At 47.9% G+C, this 23,435-nt stretch overlaps 1 protein-coding gene across 1 annotated transcript in view; it reads left to right on the top strand.

Annotated features, from left to right (window-relative positions):
• The window catches only part of bicd1 (BICD cargo adaptor 1), a 140,905-nt gene that overhangs the window by 31,209 nt on the left and 86,261 nt on the right, over nt 1–23,435 (top strand). Inside the window, exon 2 of the mRNA XM_033038371.1 lies at nt 15,594–15,806. Within this exon, the coding sequence (XP_032894262.1) occupies nt 15,594–15,806 (213 nt within the window). The remainder of the gene's footprint in view (nt 1–15,593; nt 15,807–23,435) is intronic.

Here is a 23,435-nt window from a genome sequence, read left to right as displayed (position 1 = left end):
TGTGGAGGAAATGGACAGATGATAGCCGAGATAGCGGAGTCAAGGGATATGGGGAGAAGGCAGGAACTGATTGTGGATGATCAGCCATGATCACAGTGAATGGCGGTGCTGGCTCGAATGGGCTGAATGGCCTACTCCTGCACCTACTGTCTATTGTCTATGGTGTAGAAATAATCTACATGGAGAGGGTGACAGATCTAAAGATATCTCTGCCTTCACGGGGATGCTAAACCTGCCCTGATTAAAATAACTCATGGACCGTGTCCAAAAATCTCTGGATGAAAACTAATTTCCACTAAACCTTCCTTTGAGCATTTAAGTGAATACCCTCTTATTCTTCCAAAGAATTGCAAGTGTATAAAACGATGATGGGGAATAGATCGGGCAGATGCACAGAGACTCTTGCCCAGAGTAGGTGAATCGAGGACCAGAGGACAACGGTTTACGGTGAAGAGGAAAAGATTTAATAGGAACCTGAGGGGTAACCTTTTCACACAAAGGGTGGCGGGTGTATGGAATGAGCTGCCAGAGGAGGTAGTTGAGGCTGGGACTATCCTAACATTTGACAGTTAGACAGGTACATGGATGGGACAGGTTTGGAGGGATTTGGGCCAAACGCGGGCAGGTGGGACTGCTGAGTTTCTCCAGCTATTTTGTGTACCTTCGATTTTCCAGCATCTGCAGTTCCTTCTTAAACAAATTATCGATCAATATTGTGTTTCCCCAGAAGAAGGGAAAAAAAAGTGTATATAAAAATGTTAGCGTATCTATCACATCTATTGAATGAAATGGCAACATTAATATAACTCCACTTGTCCCCAGTGGATTGGAACAAATGTGAAAGCCTCCATCCTCCACAACCCTTTGCTGGGAAGTGGATGGTCTGTACAACTTTGCCAATCCGGCAGTTTCCCAAAGCCAGAAATGAAATAGCGGCCTAACTAAGAGCTGGAGTAGTTCATCCCAACTCACACAACCTGTCACTTGTGGCACTAACTGTGGGCTGGAGTAGTTCATCCCAACTCACACAACCTGTCACTTGAGGCACACTATCATCCCTTTTTTTTTAACCAAAAATAGATGTATTCAATTATTTACAATACTATAGACAATACTAAACAAACTCACCACCATAGTACAAGAGATACAAACATACTGACCATTGGGATGATTATTTCATAGAAACATAGAAACATAGAAAATAGGTGCAGGAGTAGGCCATTCGGCCCTTCGAGCCTGCACCGCCATTCAATATGATCATGGCTGATCATCCAACTCAGTATCCTGTACCTGCCTTCTCTCCATACCCCCTGATCCCTTTAGCCACAAGGGCCACATCTAACTCCCTCTTAAATATAGCCAATGAACTGGCCTCAACTACCTTCTGTGGCAGAGAATTCCAGAGATTCACCACTCTCTGTGTGAAAAATGTTTTCCTCATCTCGGTCCTAAAAGATTTCCCCCTTATCCTTAAACTGTGACCCCTTGTTCTGGACTTCCCCAACATCGGGAACAATCTTCCTGCATCTAGCCTGTCCAACCCCTTAAGAATTTTGTAAGATCCCCCCCTCAATCTTCTAAATTCTAGCGAGTACAAGCCGAGTCTATCCAGTCTTTCTTCATATGAAAGTCCTGACATCCCAGGAATCAGTCTGATCCATTTCCCCATCCTTATCGAGGATGCATTCCACCCCCCCCCCCCCCCCTCTGCCCACCGCAGTGCCCAGCGGTCCCGGAAATCCCCCGGGGTGCCCGTGGGTGGTGCGTGGCGTGGACGTAGCCCCGGGAGCGGGGTGGGCAGCCGGCTCGGGTGGAGTCCTCTCGTGCCTGCCCACGCTTTTCACCTCACTGTCTTTCCCTCCGGCCCTGCAGCCCTGCGGCCTTTACAGCGCGGAAACAGGCCCTTCGGCCCAGCGAGTCCATGCCGACCATCGCTCTCAGGATCTCGGGTCCACACAAGCTGCTCCCCCATGACAAGGTGACAATCCACAGAGAAGTGCATAGAGATACATCAAGTGTCAAGTCAAGAGTGTTTTATTGTCACATGCCCCAGATGGGACAATGAAATTCTTACTTGCTGCAGCACAACAGAATATGTGAAAATGTAAACATTGTATATAATGGGGAAAAAAAGAAAAAGTTCAATAAATAACACATATAGTGCAAATAACAAATAATAATATAGTCTTTTGCAGCTCAGAGCTCATAGCTTATTCATTGTGTTTAATAGCCTGATGGCTGTGGGGAAAGCTGTTCCTGAATCTGGACGTTACAGTCTTCAGGCTCCTGTATATGATAAGGGAATAACGTTTACTGCAAGGTAAAGCCAGCAAAGTCCGATCAAGGATAGTCCGAGGGTCACCAAAGAGGTAGCTAGTAGTTAGGCACTGCTTCAGCTGGGAAGAAACTGTCCCTGAATCCTATGGTGTGCATTTTCACACTTCTATACTTCTATATGTACTAAAGCTGAAATGCTTCACACTTTAAATTCAAGGCGTCTATTGAAAATGAAAATGAAACGCATGGATGTGGTTCAAATCTATTATAAATGCAGCAGCGGGCTCCATTTACATTCTGATCACAGCTTCTACACTTGTACAGAGAGGAGGATTTGCTTTTACCACTCTGCTCTTCCTGAACTCTGTTTCTACAGTGAATGAAGTCGTCCTTAGGCATCAGAACAAACTATTGTAAATCTTTAAATTATACTGCACGGGAACCTTTTTCATGTAAATATTAAGCCTGGTTGCAACTTCAGCCTTGCATCTACGTTAAAGAATTGAGTTGTTTAAATCTTAATGCACAGCATTAGATATTTCAAACAATGAATTTGGGCAGAAGGTAGACATAAGATGCTGGAGTATTTCAGCGGGGATTGTCTGTGGACTATCCGTGGATTGTCACCTTGTCGTGGTGGAGAAGCTTGTGTGGACCTGAGATTCTGAGAGCGATGCCATCTGGAGCTGTGCTCCTGGTAGGGCCACCCATAGTGGTAAGGTCGAGGGGGAGATCTATACTCCAAAATAGAGAGAGTACAGAGGAGATTTACTAGAATGTTGCCTGGGTTTCAGCAACTAAGTTACAGAGAAAGGTTGAACAAGTTAGGGCTTTATTCTTTGGAGCGCAGAAGGTTAAGGGGGGACTTGATAGAGGTCTTTAAAATGATGAGAGGGATAGACAGAGTTGACGTGGACAAGCTTTTCCCATTGAGAGTAGGGAAGATTCAAACAGGAGGACATGACTTGAGAATTAAGGGACAGAAGTTTAGGGGTAACATGAGGGGGAACTTCTTTACTCAGAGAGTGGTGGCTGTGTGGAATGAGTTTCCAGCGGAGGTGGTGGAGGCAGGTTCGATTTTATCATTTAAAAATAAATTGGATTTGTATATGGACGGGAAAGGAATGGAAGGTTATGGTCTGAGTGCAGGTAGATGGGACTAGGGGAAAATAAGTGTTCGGCACGGACTAGAAGGGCCGAGATGGCCTGTTTTCCGTGCTGTAATTGTTATATGGTTATATAGGTCCCTGACAAAGAGCAATCCAACCAAGACCTCAACGGTGGAACAGGTGGAGGACGATGGTCATACAAGGATGGTGAATCTGTGGAACTCATTGCCACAGAAGGCTGTGGAGGCCAAGGCAGAGACTGATAGATTCTTGATTAATACGGGTGTCATGGGATATGGGGAGAAGGCAGGAAAATGGGGTTCGGAGGCAGAGATCAGCCATGATTGAATGGTGGAGTTGACTCAATGGGCCAAATGGCCTAATTCTACTCCTATAACTTGTGAATGCAGCAAGTCAGGCTTTCTCTGCTCCTCTCCAGATTACATGGTCTCTAAAAGTTGCAAGAAGTTTTTTATTTGTTTTAAAGCTGAAATGCTAAATGTTGGTTAGGGTTGTTAGCAGCTGATGCACAGATGGCTAAGATATACACAGTGTTTTTCTCTCTGTATCTTCCGGGCATCCACTTCGCACGGCCTGGTTCCCACGGCAACATAATTCCACAGAAGAACGCTGCTGTTTGCTGTAATTGGCCCTAATTTGCTGTCTGGATCAAAGAGGCGACTGGCCGGACAGTGTGAGATGTGATGTGGAACAAATCGATGGATGCCACAGTGGGGAATGGCAGAGGCTTTCAGAGCAATGCAGAGCAATTTTAAGAATAAGGAGTAAGCCATTTAGAACGGAGACGAGGAAACACTTTTTCTCACAGAGAGTGGTGAGTCTGTGGAATTCTCTGCCTCAGAGGGCGGTGGAGGCAAGTCCTCTGGATACTTTCAAGAGAGAGCTAGATAGGGCTCTTAAAAATACCGGAGTCAGGGGATATGAGGAGAAGGCAGGAACGGGGTACTGATTGTGGATGATCAGCCATGATCACATTGAATAGCAGTGCTGGCTCGAAGGGCCGAATGGCCTACTCCTGCACCTATTGTCTATTGTCAGAGGCTCGGGCTGTTACTGCCCATTGACGTGGCGGGGAAGGAGAGCGCCGCAACTCATTTCTACCCAACGCCGACTCTCGTCTCCGTCATTAAATGGAAATGAGATGTTTAAAGAGCTGGAATCCTGTCACCCGGGCAATCTTGTCCACCATAGTTATTAGTTTGCGTTTGATAAGTGCAGGCTGTTCCCCACTACAATTAGTCATAAGGTGGTGAATCTGTGGAACTCATTGCCACAGAGGGCTGTGGAGGCCAAGTCAGTGGATATTTTTTGAGGCAGAGATGGACACATTTTTGATTAGAACGGGTGTCAAGGGTTATGGGGATCAGGCAGGACAATGGGATTAGGAGGCAGAGATCAGCCATGATTGAATGACAGAGTGGACACGATGGGCCAAATGGCCTAATTCTACTCGTATAACTTGTGAATTGGTGAAACTAAAGAAACGGGCCGGACAAATCGCGGGGGGGGGGGGGTCACTGTCAGCTTTCAGTTTCCAGCAGCCACGATGAGCGCTAGTTACTCCGCTCGGGTCCGCAATAACCAACCTGATCTCCCGGTTGCTCAGCACTTCAACTCCCCCTCCCATTCCGAATCTGACCTTTCTGTCCTGGGCCTCCTCCATGGCCAGAGTGAGGCCCACCGTAAATTGGAGGAGCAGCACCTCATAATCCGCTTGGGCAGTTTACACCCCAGCGGTATGAACATTGACTTCTCCAATTTCAGGTAGTCCCTGCTTTCTCCTCTCCTTCCCCGCTCTCCCACAGCCCACTGTCTCCGCCTCTTCCTTTCTTCTTCCCGCCCCCCCCCCCCCCACCCGCACATCAGTCTGAAGAAGGGTCTCGACCCGAAATGTCACCTATTTCCTTCGCTCCATAGATGCTGCCTCTCCCGCTGAGTTTCTCCAGCATTTTTGTCTACCTTAGTTATTTCTGCAGCTCGCTATGTGGAATGCTCCTGAAGCTGTAGTTAGATTACTGATAGTTATCATGCTGCAGTATCATGTGGATAAATGTGAGGTTATCCACTTTGGTGGCAAGAACAACAAGGCAGATTATTATCTGAATGGTGTCAGATTCGGAAAAGGGGAGGTGCAACGAGACCTGCGTGTCCTTGTACATCAGTCACTGAAAGTAAGCATGCAGGTACAGAAAGCTGATGGCATGTTTGCTTTCATTGTGAGAGGATGTGAGTTTAGGAGCAAGGAGGTCCTGCTGTAGTTGTACAGGGCCCTGGTGAGATCGCATCTGGAGCATTGTGTGCAATTCTGGTGTCCTAATTCGAGGAAGGACATTACTGCTATTGAGGGAGTGCAGAGTAGGTTCACCAGGGTAATTCCCGGGATGGCGGGACTGACATATGATGAAAGAATGGGTCGACTGGGCTTGTATTCACTGGAATTTAGAAGGATGAGAGGGCATCTTATAGAAACATATAAAATTCTTAAAGGATTGGACAGGCTAGAGGCAGGAAAAATGTTCCCAATGTTGGGGGAGTCCAGAACCAGGGGTCACACTTTAAGAACAAGGGATAGGCCATTTAGGACTGAGATGAGGAAAAACTTCTTCACCCAGAGGGTTGTGAATCTGTGGAATTCTCTGCCACCGAGGGCGGTGGAGGCCAATTCACTGGATATTTTCAAGAGGGAGTTAGATTTAGCTCTTGGGGCTAAAGGAATTAAGGGATATGGGGAAAATGTAGGAACGGTGTACTGATGATCAGCCATGATCATATTGAAAGGGGGTGCTGGCTGGAAGGGCCGAATGGCCTACTCCTTCACCTATTTTTCTAGGTTTCAACGTTTCTATGGTAAATGTAAAGATCTCTTCCTGGGAAAGGCAGGGTTTGTTCTTGTTCGTGTTTCTTTGGTGGGCCTTAACTTGTGAACGTGAAACATATGGGGCCCAAAACTGCTCACAGTATTCCACATCTTGCTATACTTATGTTGCCGGAGACAGCCAGCGTGTAATAGCAATCCAATTACTGCTTCAAGAATTGAGCAGCGGCTGAAGCTAAGGCACAAAATGCCGGAGTAACTCAGCGGGACAGTCAGCATCTCTGGAGAGAGGGAATGGGTGACGTTTCGGGCCGAGACCTCTTCTTCAGGCATTCCAAGAGGCACTCCTGGTCCAGGGTTCTCTGAATGCCGTTGGTCATTGTATTTAAGGGCCTGTCTCACTTGGGTGTCATTTGCGTGTAATTTATGTGACATAATCTACGCGTCATGGCGCATGGTGCGTGGTGACGTAGGCTGTGACGTGCGGTCGCGAGCAGTGCCCCAGGATTTTGGGATGTACAAAATCTTTGCGCGCCATCTGCATGACACGCAAATGACGCCCAAGTGGGATAGGCCCTTTACTGTCGAGACTAGGCCGCAAGGCTCCCTGCGTTACACTGCAAATCCACACAAACCCCGGCCTGTTTCTCTGCTCCACTGCTCAACCCCACAATGTGGAGGGGGGTGAGGCTGATGTACATTCGGCAGCTCAACAAAGGCCGCGCTCCCACACCTGGCATTTCGAGCTGATTCCCCGCCCTTATTGCCGCTGCTGGGCACATCAGCATTTCAATGAGCCGGGTCGGGTCAAGTCTCTTGCTGCTGCAGCAAGGAGGAAGCATAATTATCGATGGAGTGACGGCGGGGCTTTTAAAATACATCACGGGACTAGGGCACAGATGCTGGTTGATGCTGAGCAGGATGACCTCCAGTGGAGCTGCTGTCACCTCAGCGGCCCCATCCTGGGACTCGGAAATACACACCTGCGCTCAGTCCGCATAAACCTACCTGATCTCCCGTTGCTCAACACTCTAACTCCCCCTCCCATTCCCACACTGACCTTTCTGTCCTGGGTCTCCTCCACTGTCAGAGTGAGGCCCAGCGCAAATTGGAGGATCAACACCTCATATTTCGCTTGGGCAGCTCACACCACAGAGGTATGAACATTGACTTCTCTAACTTCAAATAGCTCTCACTCCATCCCCTCCCCCATCCTAGTTCTCAGACCAGTCTGACTGTCTTCCTAATTAAATTTTATCTTTCTATGCTTCGTTGTCAACTTCTCCTGGCTAACAATGATCTAGTCTACATTTTCCTTGAGCTTTGTCTCCTTTGATGTCTCATTTTCACACCTTACCCTTCCTTATCTCTGCGTCTCCCTCTACCCTGACCTTCAGTCTGAAGAAGGGTCGCGATCTCGCCCTGCTAACCCCATTCTCCTGCCTTCTCCCCATTACCTCTGACACCCGTGCTAATCAAGAATCCATCTATCTCTGCCTTAAAAATACCCACTGACTTGGCCTCCAGTTAACTCTCCCTCATTCAATAAGATTGTGGCTGATCTGATTGTAACCTCAACTTTCAATCCCATATCTCAGTAGCAATCACCCTATACTGAATATAAATATCACGCTAACGTTCGACTTGGAAACAGGCCCTTTGGCACACCGAGTCCAGGGCCGACTAACGATCACCCCATACGTACACTAGCTCAATCCTACACACTAGAGACAATGTACAACTAACCTACAAACCTGTGTTCAAGAAGGAACTGCAGATGCTGGAAAATCGAAATTCTCCCAATTTTGTTAGCCCTTGCTGTCTCCTCCCAGCCCTTGGGCTCCTCCTCCTCCTTTTTCCTTCCTTCTCCCCGCCACCCCCTATCAGTCTGAAGAAGGGTTTCGGCCCGAAACGTTACCTATTTCCTTCACACCTTAGAAGCTGCTGCACCCGCTGAGTTTCTCCAGCATTTTTGTGTAACCTACAAACATGCTTGGCTTTAGAACGTGGGACCGTGTGGGTTTTCTCCTGGTGCTCTGGTTTCCACTCACACCCCAAAGACACGCAGGTTAATTGGCTTCGCTAAAATTGTCCCTAATGCTAGTGTACGGGGTGATTGCTGGTCGGTGCGGACTCGGTGGGCCGAAGGGCCTGTTTCGCTCTGTACTTGCCTCATTTTCCTTTTTCTTACAAGTACTGATTATTGCCCTTGCATCTGGTCATGCACTTGAAGAAGAATCCCGACCCGATACATTACCTATCCATGTTCTCCAAGAGGTGCTGCCTGACCTGCTGGGTTACTCCAGCACTTTGTACCCTTTTATTTTGTAAACCAGCATCTTCTGTTCCTCGTTTCTAGTCCTTAAAAGACCTTTGATCAGTCAAAAAACAATATTTTCCCTCTCCCCTACCTTAGTCACCCCACCAGTTCCACTGTTCGCATGCTTGTATCCCTCTTGTTATCACACCTTCCCCAGCCAACAATGGACCATTGTGGGCTCCACCCTTCCTGAGGTCATCTTTTGCCAGCCTTGATTTGTTCTGGCCTTTTCTCACCCCCGGTTTATTTCCCCCACCCCTCTCTCACCCACTTCTTTCAGTCTGAAGAAGGGTCCCGACCCGAAAACATCACCCAAGGTTTTTCTCGAGAGATCCTCTGAGTTCCCCCATCATTTTGTGTCGACAGAAGCATAGAAACAAGGAAAATAGGCGCAGGAGTGGGCCATTCGGCCCTTCGAGCCAGCAACGCCATTCAATATGATCATGGCTGATCATCCATAATCAGTACCCCGTTCCTGCTTTCTCCCCATACCCCTTAATTCCCTTATCCCTTAAGAGCTAAATCTAACTCTCTCTTGAAATCTTTGATGCCAACCAGCATCTGCAGTTCCTTCCTACATATCAGTTTTATTTCATGTTAGCTCTTTACATTTCCAAACCAGTGTATAAATATTACTTTGGAAAAAAAAACATTTCTCACAGTTCAATAATGAATTGAAACCATGTTGAGTCTCTAACATGTTGTTTAAGAAGGAACTGCAGATGCTGGAAAATCGAAGGTACACAAAAATGCTGGAGAAACTCAGCGGGTGCAGCAGCATCTATGGAGCGAAGGAAATAGGAAACCCTGAAGGAAATAGGCAACGTTTTGGGCCGAAACCCTTCCGGGTTTCGGCCCGAAACGTTGCCTATTTCCTTCGCTCCATAGATGCTGCTGCACCCGCTGAGTTTCTCCAGCATTTTTGCGTACCTTTGAGTCTCTAACAACTAGGGGCACCAGATTGCATCCCCTCCCCTCTTGAATTAGAACACAATTTAAAGCAAGAGCCTAATGTAAAAGAGGGATAACCATTCAGGTTATTTCAGGCCAGTGTTTATGCCATGCATCCAAATGAAAATATTCACAAGGAACCATTAGACAAATATTATGAAGGTCTATTGTGAGATTTTGGCAAGGGAAAAATTCTTAACTGTTATATTTTTCCGCCATGGAGTGGAGAAATGCCCCCTTCGTGAGACTGATCTGACTTGTACAGTTTTTCTTCTTCGAGTCCGTTGCAATCTCAGATGTCGTTCTGCCAGTATCTGGCGCAGGTCACAGCTGGTCGGGTCGGTTCAGCCAGGTCCTGGGGGGCTGCACTGGGGGGCGTCGTCACACTAGGTCCAGTAGGTGGGACATTGTCTGTACTGCTCCACAGCTGCATGTGTCTTCTGCCTGGTAGTTCCATGCTTTCATAAGTGCTTTGCACCTCCCCTGCTCCACTCGTAATCTGTTGAGGGTCTTCCAGGTTGGCCATGGGAGGTCGTGCCCGCTGGCGAGGCATTCAGTCGGAGTGATTCCTCTCTCCATCCAGTCGTGGGCTCGTGTGTTGAGCTGGTTCCATTCATCTTTCCAGATGTTGGTCCTTGCTGTTTCTTTGGTTGTCTGGAGAGGTGGGACTGTCTGCAAGAAACTGGCTCTGGATTTCGGTCGGGGTGGAGGTGCTGTGTGTCCATGCAGGGAGTGCCTGGTATCGATCTCCTGTGCTCTCCGCTCGTCTTGGGCGACGATGGATCGTCTGATATGGGGGGGGGGGGCAATACCAGCTAGGGCGTAGAGGCACGGGACTGGCGTTGTCTTTATGCATCCCGTGATAATGCGGCAGGTGTCGTTGAGGGCTGTGTCAACCAGTTTGGTGTGGTGGGAGCGGCTCCAGCTTGAGCACGCGTATTCAGCTGTGGAGAAGCACGGGGCTAGGGCAGTTGCACGGATGGTTGGTGGATCAGCGCCCCACTTTGAGTTTACCAGTTTGCGCAGGATGTTGTTGCGAGTGTTGACCTTGGCTTTGGTGTTCCGAAGGTGGGTTTTGAAAGAGAGTGTCCTGTCGAGTGTGACTCCGAGGCACACGGGGTGGAAGTGGTTGGAGAGTTTGTGGCCATCCCATGAGACGCTCAGTTGTTTTCCTGCATCTCGATTTTTAAGATGGAAGCTGCATAGTTGTGTTTTTGATGGGTTGGGTTTCAGGTGGTTGTTATTGTAGTAGATTGTCATCTCTTGGAGAGCGCTTTCCAGGACAGACTCGATTTACTTGTACAGTTAAATTGCCATCATTCCTACAATCTCACTAGTAATAGAGCCCAGGGGTGCAAGCTTTGTGTAATACACCCAGCGTGAGTTTAATGTCATTAGCTACATTCATGGCATTTAACTCTGAAATAAACATGAACGACAGCAACAGCTTCTAATTCTTCCCCTTTCCGTTGACACTGTGAATGTCTCGGCTGTCTTGTCTTCTCGCTGGCTGGTTAGCACGCAACAAAAAGCTTTTCACTGTACCTCGGTACACGTCACCATGAACTAAATCAACTAATAAATAAATATGAAACAGCTGACGACATGCTTTGGGGCGGCGCAGCGGGTAGAGCTGCTGCCTCTCAGCACCGGAGACCCGGGTTCTTTAGACTTCACTTTCGGCTTTAGAGATACAGCGCGGAAACAGGCCCCTCAGCCCACCGAGTCCGCGCCGACCAGCGATCAACCCCGTACACTAACACTACCCTACACACACCAGGGACAATTTAAAAGTATACCAAGTAATTAAACCTTGTAAGTCTTTGGAGTGTGGGAGGAAACCGGAGCACCTGGAGAAAACCCACACGGTCACAGCGAGAAGGGTGCAAACTCTGTACAGACAGCACCCACTGTGACGATCTCAGGCGCTGTAAGGCAGTAACTCTGCCGCCGCGCCACCATGCTGGTTTGATCCTGACCTCGGGTGCTGTCTGTGTGGAGTTTGCACATCCTCCCTGTGACCGCGTGGGTTTTCCTCCGGGTGCTCCGGTTTCCTCCCACATCCCAAAGACGTGCGGGTTTGCAGATTAACTGGCCTCGGTGAATTACACTGCCGCTCGTGTGCAGCGGGTGGATGGAAGGGGAGGATAACGTCAGAATGAGTGCGAGTGGGTGATCGATGGTGAGTGCGGACTCGGTGGGCCCAAGGGCCTCTTCTCCTGATCAATCAATTAATCAATTAATCACCTAATCAATCTAGCACTCCTGACTGTAGCACTGCTACCATTTGAACATCATTTCAGGATACAGGTTTAAGGTGTAACACTTTAGTGAGGAGTTATTCCCAAACATTGCGGAAATGACCAAATTGCAATTTAATGGTTAAGTGAAATATTCGATCAAAGCAGCCATTATTTTGTAAAGCCGACAGGAAAATAAAATTGTTCCAGAGAGCCTATTCCATTTCTATTAAACCTGCTCTGGTCATGTATTGTTTTGAGCAGACGATGGGGGTCCTCAAATACTCAGAGCTCTTGCCTCCCAGCGCCAGATCTCGGGTGCTGTCTGTGTGGAGTTTGCACGTTCTCCCTGTGACCTCGTGGATTTCCTCCCACAACCCTAAGACATCGGGGTTTAGTAAGTCATTAGTGATAGGAGTAGAATTAGGCCATTCGGCCCATCAAGTCCACTCCGCCATTCAATCATGGCTGATCTATGTCTCCCTCCTAACCCCATTCTCCTGCCTTCTCCACATAACCCCTGACACCCGTACTAATCAAGAATCGATCAATCTCTGCCTTAAATATATAAAAAATTAATTGACCCCTGTAAAATTGCCCCCAATGTGTCGAGAATGGATGAGAAAATGGAATAACACCGATCTAATGTCATTGATGGTCAGCGTGGACTTGAAGGGTTGAAGGGCCTATTTCCATGTTTGATCTACAAGCTAAACCAAAACTGAACAGTTGTTTTTCCATTCCACATAAGATTATACTTAAATACCCTTATATATAAAGGCGGCACGGTGGCGCAGCGGTAGAGTTGCTGCCTTACAGCGCTTGCAGCACCGGGGACCCGGGCTAGATCCCGACTACGGGTGCTGTCTGCATGGAGTTTGTACGTTCTCCCTGTGACCTGCGTGGGTTTTCTCCGAGATCTTCTGTTTCCTCCCACACGCCAAAGACGTACAGGTTTGTAGGTAGATTGGCTTGGTGTGAGTGTAAATTGTCCCTAGTATGTGTGTGTGTAGGGTAGTGTTAATTGGATCGCGGGTCGGTACGGACTCGGTGGGCCGAAGGGCCTGTTTCCGCGCTGTATCTCTAAACTAAACTAAAAAACCTACACAGATAAAAGCCTTGGTCCTTCAGCCCATAGACGATATAACTGTGAGTAAGAAGAGTTATATAAAAACCGCTTGCCATTCGCCCAGTGAAGTGAGCTTGACCTGGAGCTGATTCTTCCTTCCCTGGCGGTAAACAATACAGGGCTGGAATGACTAAGTAGCTCTCCAAAGAGTTCTAACCTTTGGTCACTGAAGCTCTCTCTGTGTGGGTGGGAAAAATTACAGCAAGACTTGTCCATGCAGATCTGCTGTTTAACAGTCCAAACGCAAAGTAACAAGCTCATTTCATGTTGATATCACACGTGGCTGAGGCAATGTGTGTGAGTCAGAATTGGTGTGGAACCTCCTACATAGCCCTGGTCACCAGGCAATTGGCATCAAAGTGTCTGGTCAGATTCTTGAATCACTGGGATGAATTTTGTTACAGGTCAACGTTGCCAACTGGGCAATGATAAAACATTTTTTTAAATCGTTAATAACTTAAAATATACCATCAATCTGAACAAAACTTGTTTCATTTACAGCACAGGACAATGGAGAGTAAGGTGGGGCAAAAATGATAGCGCTATCGTGTACCGTTTTTGCGCAAATAGAGGTACAACACAAACATGCAAACAAACAAGATGAGAGTTTTAGTAATATAATAATAATGATAATGATAATAGATAGATAGATAGATAGATAGATAGATAGATAGATAGATAGATAGATAGATAGATAGATAGATAGATAGATAGATAGATAGATTGTTGCCGAGGTCGTCTTTAAAAGCAATTTGCATACGGATGTGAAAAAACGAATGAAGATGACATTAATATTGATGGTAGACACAAAATGCTGGAGTAACTCAGCAGGTCAGGCAGCATCTCTGGAGAGAAGGAATGGGTGACGTTTTGAGTCGAGACCCTTCTGCAGACCTCCAGCACCTGATCTCCTCGTTGGTCAGACTGGAGCCCACAATGGTCCATTGTTGGCTGTGGAAGAGGTGATAACGAGGGTGTTATCAGGAAGAAATATTTTGCCTTTATTATCTCTGTACGGTGTACGTTTTATAAATTTATCATCCTGCCTCCGGACTGTCGTGTTTAATCTTCCCTAGGTTTTCTCATACCTTCTCGCCATTATTCTGATTTATGATCACGTTACTCTTTACTGGGAGTTCTGATGCAAGCACATTTTATTTTTACTGATGCTTCATCAGCATCTTTACAACATGAAACTTGCTTGCTGTAATCATACTGGGCCCAACAATATTGAACTGAATGTGTAGGGAGGAACTGCAGATGCTAGTTTACACCTAAAATAGACACAAAATGCTGGAGTAACTCAGCAGGTCAGGCAACATCTCTGGAGAGAAGGAATAGGTGACGTTCCAGATCGGGACCGTTTTTCAGACTGAGAGTCAAGGGTGAGGAAAACTAGAGGTATGAAACGGTACAGAACAAATCGCCGATGATCCAGGAAAAGAGGAGCCCACAATGATCCATTGTTGGTTGTGGAAGAGGTGATAACATAGAAACATAGAAAATAGGTGCAGGAGGAGGCCATTCGACCCTTCGAGCCAGCACCGCCATTCATTGTGATCTTGGCTGATCGTCCCCAATCAATAACCCGTGCCTGCCTTCTCCCCATATCCCTTGATTCCACTAGCCCCTAGAGCTCTATCTAACTCTCTCTTAAATCCATCCAGTGATATGGCCTCCACTGCCCGCTGTGACAGGGAATTCCACAAATTCACAACTCTGGGTGAAAACGTTTTTTCTCACCTCAGTCTTAAATGGCTTCCCCTTTATTCTAAGACTGTGGCCCCTGGTTCTGGACTCGCCCAACATTGGGAACATTTTTCCTGCATCTAGCTTGACCAGTCCTTTTATAATTTTATATGTTTCTATAAGATATCCCCTCATCCTTCTAAACTCCAGTGAATACAAGCCTAGTCTTTTCAACGTAGCGATACAAACAATGAAACTAACAGGACGACTAGGGAGGGGGAGGGACGGAGAGAGAAGGATTGCAGGGGTGACTTAAAATGAGTGAAGTCAATATTCATACCGCTGGGGTGCAAGCTGCACACGCAGTTCCTCCAATTTGCGCTGGGCCTCACACTGACAGTGGAAGAGGCCCAGGACAGAAAGGTCAGTGTGGGAATGGGATGAGGAGTTAAGGTGTTCTGAATGTTTGTTCGTGGAGTGGTGTGAAAGGCTGTGTCTCCGCGATCTCAAACATGTTTTGTACTACAGCCTGAGAGAGTCAGAAACTGTACACTCAGAGATCTTGATTTCTTTTGTCAGTAACCAGTGTGTGTCATGCCCTCCGTGAGAAATAATCGGCAGTAATTCTATCGTCATCAGTACTTAGAGGGAAAACAACTCAGTTTGGTTTATTGTCACGTGTACCGAGGTACAGTGAAAAGCTTTTGTTGCGTGCTAACCAGCCAATGGAAAGACAATACATGATTGCAATCGATCCACTTACAATGTACAGATACACGATAAGGGAATAACGTTTAGTGCAAGGGTCAACAATGAGGTAGATAGTAGTTCAGGACTGCTCCCTGCTTGTGGTAGATTGGATAAGTTGCCTGATAACAGCCGGGAAGAAGCTGTCCCTGAATCTGGAGGTGTGCGTTTTCACACTTCTGTTCCTTTTGCCCGATGGGAGAGGGGAGAAGGGGGGGGGGTGGCCGGGGTGAAGAATAATCTAGCGTGCACACCATCAGAGAGGATTAACGGCGTGAATGTGTTGATTTTCCAGGCTTTTGGACAGGCGTATTCCAACCACCGCAAAGTAGCTGAAGATGGCGAGACGCGGGAGGAGACTCTGCTGCAAGAGTCGGCGTCGAAGGAATCGTATTACCTCAGCAAGATCCTGGAGCTTCAGACGGAGATGAAGCAAGCCAGGACCCTGGTGCTCAACACACAGTCTGAGAACGAACGGCTCAACGCACTCTCCCTCGACCTGAAGGAGGTAACTGTGTTGTCCTTGCCTCCCATGCACCCAGCGAGGGTTCTTGTGTGACTCAAGTACGGGCTAGCAGGTTACCTAACACTACACCAGAGGGTAGACACAGGGTGGTGCAGTGGTAGAGCTACTGCCCTAAAGCCCTGTCCCACGGTACAAATTCATTCCAAGAGCTCGGGTACGTCGGAGCTCGGGACGTCTCTTAGCGCTAACGGCAGGTACTCGGGAAGACTCGCGAACGGCAGGTAAGCACGGGAAGACTGGTGAAGATTTTTCAACATGATGAAAAATGTCCACGAGAGCCCCGAGTACCGACGAGCGGCCATTACCGTAAATCTCCGAGTTCAAATCAGGGCAAACTCGGGAGAACTCTCGGAATGAACTCGTACCGTGGGACAGGGGTTTTACAATGCCAGAGATCCAGTTTCTATCCCGACTACGGGTGCTGCCTGCACAGAGTTTGCATGTTCTCCCCGTGACCTGTGTGGGTTTTCTCCGGACGCTTTGGTTTCCTCCCACACTCCAAAAACGTACAGGTTTGCAGGTTAATTGGCTTGGTATAAGCGTAAATTGTCCCTAGTGTATGCAGGATAGTGTTAATGTGCGGGGATCGCTGGTCGGCGCGGACTCGGGTGGCCGAACGGTCTGTTTCCGCGCTGTATCTCTAAACTAAACTAAACTGAAAAGCTGGAGTAACTCAGTGGGTCAGGCAGCATCTCTGGAGAAAAGGAATAGGTGACATTTCGGGTCGAGACCCTTCTTCTTCTGACATGCGATATTTTCAACATGCGATATTTTCGATTTACGATGGGTTTATCGGGACGTAACCCCATCGTAGGTCGAGGAGCAGCTGTAGAGTGTACAAGTAGAGGATAACAGAAATAATGTCCCAAATACATTCGGGTTTGTAAGTTAATTGGCTTCTGGAAAATTTGCCCCTGGTGTGTAGGGAAAGCGGGATAACTAGTGGGAACAGGTGATCGATAATCGGCGCGGACTCGGTGGGCTGAAGGGCCTTTTCCCATGCTATATCTTTAAGACTAAAAGTAAACGGTCCTCTTGTTTGAAACTTTATGGTCATAGAGTTATGCCCCTGTCCCACTTAGGAAACCTGAACGGAAACCTCCGGAGACTTTGCGCCCCCCCCCAAGGTTTCCGTGCGGTTCCCGGAGGTTTTTGTCAGTCTCCCTACCTGCTTCCACTACCTGCAACCTCCGGGAACCGCACGGAAACCTTGGTGGGGCGCAAAGTCTCCAGAGGTTTCCGTTCAGGTTTCCTAAGTGGGACGGGGGCATTATACAGCATAGAAACAGGCCCTTCGGCCCAGCTTGCAAATGCTGGCCAAGATGCCCCATCCACGCTAGCACCACCTGCCCCACATTTGGCCCATATCCCTCTAAACCTGTCCTCTCCATTCACCTGTCTCTGTATTTCTTAAACCTAACTAAAACACTCTTCAGCCTTTTCGATATTTCCAACCAACCCCTAGAAATGAAATCTAAAAAGAATATCATATTAGCATCGGTGTTTTAAGAAGGAACTGCAGATGCTGGAAAATCAAAGGTAGACAAAAGTGCTGGAGAAACTCAGCGGGTGCAGCAGCATCTATGGAGCTGAGGAAATAGGCAACGTTTCGGGCCGAAACCCAGAAGGGTTTCGGCCCGAAACGTTGCCTATTTCCTTCAGGGTTTCGGCCCGAAACGTTGCCTATTTCCTTCAGGGTTTCGGCCCAAAACGTTGCCTATTTCCTTCAGGGTTTCGGTCCAAAACGTTGCCTATTTCCTTCAGGGGTTCGGTCTGAAACGTTGCCTATTTCCTTCGCTCCCTAGGTGCTGCTGCACCCGCTGAGTTTCTCCAGCACTTTTGTCTACCATCATATTAGCATTGTCCCTGTCCCATATTGACTGCTGGCTTTTCCTGACCCGAAGTGATAAAGTGGAAGTTTACAATTAAGCGTTGGATTTATTTAGCAGTCGCGCCGTGTATTGCCACAGAGCAGTTGATCCATTCATATAATCCACGCCAGTCAGCAGTTAGCCACAGGTCACCAGTTCAAACCCAGGTCAGGCCTCCAGCAACTCACCCCACTGGGTGAAATCAGTATGTCACTGCTGCCACATGTTGGTGAGTATGAAATGGTGAGCTCGTCGTGCCTTGAGTCTATTGCTGGGAAGTAAAGCAAACACGAGCTTCCAGCGCGTCCCCTCCACCGTGGTTAGTGCTGGTGAGGGCAGGAATTTATAACTAACTGTCCAGGAGCAGCAGAAACTGGGACCTTTTCGTGGTCTGAGAAACGACTGCTGGAGTTTTTCAACAAAGCTTCATTCACAAGTTCAAGTCAAGTCAAGTTTATTCGTCACATACACATACGAGATGTGCAGTGAAATGAAAAGTGGCAATGCTCGCGGACTTTGTGCAAAAAGACAAACAAACAAACAACCAAACAAACTACAAACACAATCACATATTCTTTTACATATTAAATATTGTGGGCGGAACGAAAAAGGTTCAGTAAAGTTAGTCCCTGGTGAGATAGGCGTTTACAGTCCGAATGGCCTCTGGGAAGAAACTCCTTCTCAACCTCTCCGTTCTCACCGCATGGCAACGGAGGCGTTTGCCTGACCGTAGCAGCTGGAACAGTCCGTTGCTGGGGTGGAAGGGGTCTCCCATGATTTTATTGGCTCTGGAGTTGCACCTCCTGATGTATAGTTCCTGCAGGGGGGCGAGTGAAGTTCCCATAGTGCGTTCGGCCGAACACACTACTCTGCAGAGCCTTCTTGTCCTTGGCAGAGCAATTCCCAAACCAGATGGTAATGTTCCCGGACAAGATGCTTTCCACCGCCGCTGAGAAAAAGCACTGGAGGATCCTCGGAGACACTCTGAATGTCCTCGATTGCCTGAGGTGGTAAAGGCGCTGCCTTGCCTTACTCACGAGTGCTGAGGCGTGTGATGTCCATGTCATATCCTCAGAGATGTGGACTCCCAGATATTTAAAACAGCTCACCCTATCCACAGGATCCCCTCGGTTGCCAGTATGCAGGTTCTACAGACACATCTGCCCACAACGGTGGTCAGCGCTGAACTAACGCACGCCAGTGAAAAACCGTGCGAAACAAGCAGCCCCTCCCGAGACACGTGACCGCGGCTTCCGAACGCCGGGTTCGATCTCTGCGTGCGCTAGCAGGTGCCGCTACAACCTCACCGAGAGACTTGGCAATGAACTGCAGGAAAGGGCAGGACTCAGCTACGGGGTCACCAAACAGGCTGGATAATATTAGGGCGGGTGCATTTTGTTTTTCTCAACAATGCAGTTACTGTCTTAATTATTGACAAGAATATTAATTCACATTCTACAAACCTCCTTTATATTTTAAGTATTGGCGGAGACTTGAAGGGTCGTGGGCGGCACAGTGTCGCAGCGGTAGAGTTGCTGCCTTACAGCGCCAGACACCCGAGTTCAATCCTGACTATTGGTGCTGCCTGTACGGAGTTTGCACGTTCTCCCCGTGACCGCGTGGGTTTTCTCCGGGTGCTCCAGTTTCCTCCCACATTCCAAAGACGTGCAGGTTTTTAGGTTAATTGACTTCGACAAAAATTGTGAATTTTCCCTCGTGTGTAGGATAGTGTTAGCGTGCGGGGATCGCTGGCCAGCGCGGACTCTGTGGACTGAAGGGCCTGTTTCCGCGCTGTACCTCTAAACTAAACTAAACTAAACAAAACATAGGCAACTTTGGCATACAGACTCAGGGTGGTCGACTATCTTACACTCTGGCACTTAATAGGATCACACCTAATGTGTAGCACAAAAAATAATTTCACCCTATATGTCTACACCTAACAATAAACGACCATTGAATTGCTGTACCAATGCACCATGGGTACATGGATAGGACACGTTTGGAGGGATACGGACCAATCGCAGGCAGGTGGGACTAGTGTAGCTGGGATATGTTGGCCAGTGTGGGCAAGTTGGGCCGAAGGGCCTGTTTCCACACTGTATCACTCTATGACTCTACTGAAAACGCACAAAGTCCTTTAATTTTAAGTTATTTTTATTTTAGTTTCCACTATTAATCTCATTTTCTTCCCTCCTCGTTTTAATCGTTAGACATCTTGGTTTAGGTTTTGCCTGTCGAAGGGAGGGGGGGGGCGCTCCACCCGGTACAGAGACAATCGCCGCGTCACGTAGCTGGGAGTCTCTCGTTCAGAGGGCGGTGCTGATCCGCCTCTCCCATCATCACAGTTTAATCAGGAGCCGCCACCATTCATTCCCTGCTGTCTCACAACCCAGACACTGAAATAGCTGCTGATTTACTGCCTGTGTTGTGATGATCACTATTTCAATATGGATGTGTTTGGGAGGGCAAGCGATTCGTTGCCGCTCTGCATCGCTGTGTAGGATTCTGCAGTCTTTCCATCAAAAATATGTGAGGTCCTGAAAAACATCATCGCTCCTCTGCTCTTTGATGTGCGCTGCCTCCTAACTGAGAGTGCTCTGCTTTTAGAAACATAGACAATAGGTGCAGGAGTAGGCCATTCGGCCCTTCAATCCAGCACCGCCATTCAATATGATCATGGCTGATCATCCAAAATCAGCAACCCGTTCCTGCCTTCTCCCCATATCCCTTGACTCCTTTAGCCCTAAGTGCTATATCTAACTCTCTCTTGAATACATCCAGTGATTTGGCCTCCTTTGCCTTCTGTGGCAGAGAATTCCACAGATTCACACCTCGCTGGGTGAAAAGGTTTTTCCTCATCTCAGCCCTAAATGGCCTAGCCCTTATTCTTCAAACTGTGACCCCTGGTTCTGGACTCCCCCAACATCGGGAACATTTTTCCTGCATCCTGCCTGTCCAATGAAAATGTCTGTTGTTTTTTATTCCCTCAATTGCATCTTCCCCCCCCCTCCCCCCCCATTTCTTTCCTCACCACCTGTAATGCCGACGCTCTTTCAGGCGCTGGTCAGGCTGCATTTGGAGTATTGTGAGCAATTATGGGCACCATATCTGAGGAAGGGTGGCCTGAGGGTCTGAAGAAGGGTCTCAAACCCATTCCTTCTTTCTCTATTCAGGGTAAACCAGCATCTGTAGTTCCTTCCGACACACTAGTTCAATGTTCTACACACTAGGGGCAATTTACAGAAGCCAATTAACTTATAAACCCGCAAATCTTTGGAGTGTGGGAGGAAACCGGAGCCCGCGGGGTCTTGGGGAGAAGGTACAAACTCCGTACAGAGAGCACCTGAGGTCAGGATCAAACCCCGGGTCCCTGGCGCTGTGAGGCAGCAATTCCGTGCTGCCCAAAGCGGCAGCAAAGACGATGGATGTTCCTTTGAATGCTTTGGGGAATGTGGATCTGCCTAAAAACTCTGGTGTAGGAAGGAACCGCAGATGCTGATTTACACCAAAGTGCTGGAGTAACTCAGCGGGACAGGCAGCATCTCTGGAGAGAAGGAATGGGTGGCGTTTCGCGACGAGACCCTTCTTCCGGTTTCAGCTTTCTAGGTGTATTTCTCAACAGCCCTAATGTTAACCTGGCAGCTCACGGCCATGATGGGAAGGTTCGGATCCAGCATCCATCTTGGGTGAAGAGGAGCTTCATGGTTTGGGACCCCACAGCAGCAGTTCAGACTCATTATCCACTTGCCTCTGGGATATGAGACACCTGGATTGCATATTGATGTTTAATTTGCAGTTTCTGTCTCATCTCCTCAATCTGGGAAAGTGCACTAGTTACAGCGACAAGTTCACGCGAGATTTATTACCCACGGCATGATAGCCAGTATTGCAATGGGGCTTGACAATCATTAACATCACAACTCAATCTCCTCTACTTCAAGTAAGGAGGATTGCAACATGGTCTATGTAAGTTAGAGTCATAGAGTGACACAGGGGATAGATGGGAACAGGCCCTTCGGCCCACCTTGCCCACACCGGCCAACATGTCCCACCTGCCCGCGTTTGGCCCACATCCCTCCAAACCTGGCCTGCCCATGCACCTGTCGAGCTGTTTCTGAAACGTCGGGATAGTCCCAGCCTCAACGACCTCCTCTGGCAGCTCGTTCCACGCACCCACCACCCTCTGTGTGAAGTTGGTTTAATAACAGACGGAAATAGTCAGCTGGTCAGGCTGCGTACGTGGAGAAGGAAAGAAAGTTAACATTCCAAAGGTCCAATCATGTCTTTATTATCACGTGTGCTGTGGGACAGGGAAATGGCTTTTTGCAAACAGCTGAGCCAAGACTATCACCACCGCACAGAAGCACAATCTCCCGGTTAGTGCAGCCTGATAGCACCGGGGTGGAAACTGTCCCTGAAACTAGGGGTATGCATTTAACTTCTGTACACCTAGCCTGGTGGAGGAGGGGAGAAGAGGGAGTGACTGGGGTTAGACTTCAACACAAGCTACAATGCAGTGTACATTTCTGAAGATGAACAACCTCAACCTTATCCCTGTGGTTTATCTTTCCAATTGAATCTATTTTCTTTATTTGCATTCTCACTTTCTTATTCGAGCTAAACTTAATCTCAAGTATGTAAGCACCTCACATGTTAAATCGGTATCTGAAAGAAAATACAGTCTAGTTTAGTTGAGTTGAGTTTATTGTCATGTGTACTGAGGTACAGTGAAAAGCTTTCATTGTGTGCTACCCAGTCAGCGGAAAGACAATACATGATTGCAATCGAGCCATTCACAGTGTACAGATACATGATAAAGGGCATAATGGGAATCACGTTTGATGCAAGATAAAGTCCAGTAAAGTCCAATCAAAGATAGTCCGAGGGTCTCCGATAACGAATTCCTTCAGAAGCATTCCAAAAGCACTCCACAGACGTGCAGGTTTGGAGGTTAATTGGTTTGGTATAATTGTAAATTGTCCCTAGTGTGTGTATGGTAGTGTAAGTGTGTGGGGATCGCTGGCCAGCACAGACTCACAGTGGGCTGAAGGGCCTGTTTCCACGCTGTATCTCTAAACTAAACTAAACCTTCTCACTCATACATGCAAGGCCAAGGGATGAATTATACAGTGAGCTATTCTTGTTGAAGTGAGACAACAGTGGCCTTGAAGAGAAGTCCCTTAGATCTGCGAATGAGTGGGATTCACTGTGATTTGTCCCATTCAGTGTCCACATTCACTCTGGTATAAAGGCAGCCATACACAGATAAGCCTGCAAGTCAGTATAACCAGGAGTGATTGCCGTTCTGCCTGCAGCCAACTCTGACTGGGACATTTCTCTGAACTACTGACGCGGTGGGTTGGAGCAGGAAGTGATGATACAAAATGCTGGAGTCACTCAGCGGGACAGGCAGCATCATCTCTGGAGAGAAGGGATCGATGACGTTTCGGGTCGAGACCATTCTTCAGGCTGAGAGTCACGGGGAACGGAAACGAGAGATGTAGACGGTGATGTAGAGAGATATAGAACAGATGAATGAAAGATCTGCAAAAATGTAACCATGATAAAGGAAACAGGCCATTGTTATCTGTTACACAACAACGCTGGAGAAACTCAGCGGGTGCAGCAGCATCTATGGAGCGAAGGAAATAGGCAACGTTTCGGGCCGAAACCCTTCTTCAGACTGATAGGGGGTGGCGGGGAGAAGGAAGGAAAAAAGGAGGAGGAGGAGCCCGAG

The sequence above is a fragment of the Amblyraja radiata genome, chromosome 19 (genome assembly GCF_010909765.2).
Source record: "Amblyraja radiata isolate CabotCenter1 chromosome 19, sAmbRad1.1.pri, whole genome shotgun sequence".
NCBI classification, from domain to species: domain Eukaryota; kingdom Metazoa; phylum Chordata; class Chondrichthyes; order Rajiformes; family Rajidae; genus Amblyraja; species Amblyraja radiata.
This window is presented reverse-complemented; position numbering and strand designations above follow the sequence as displayed.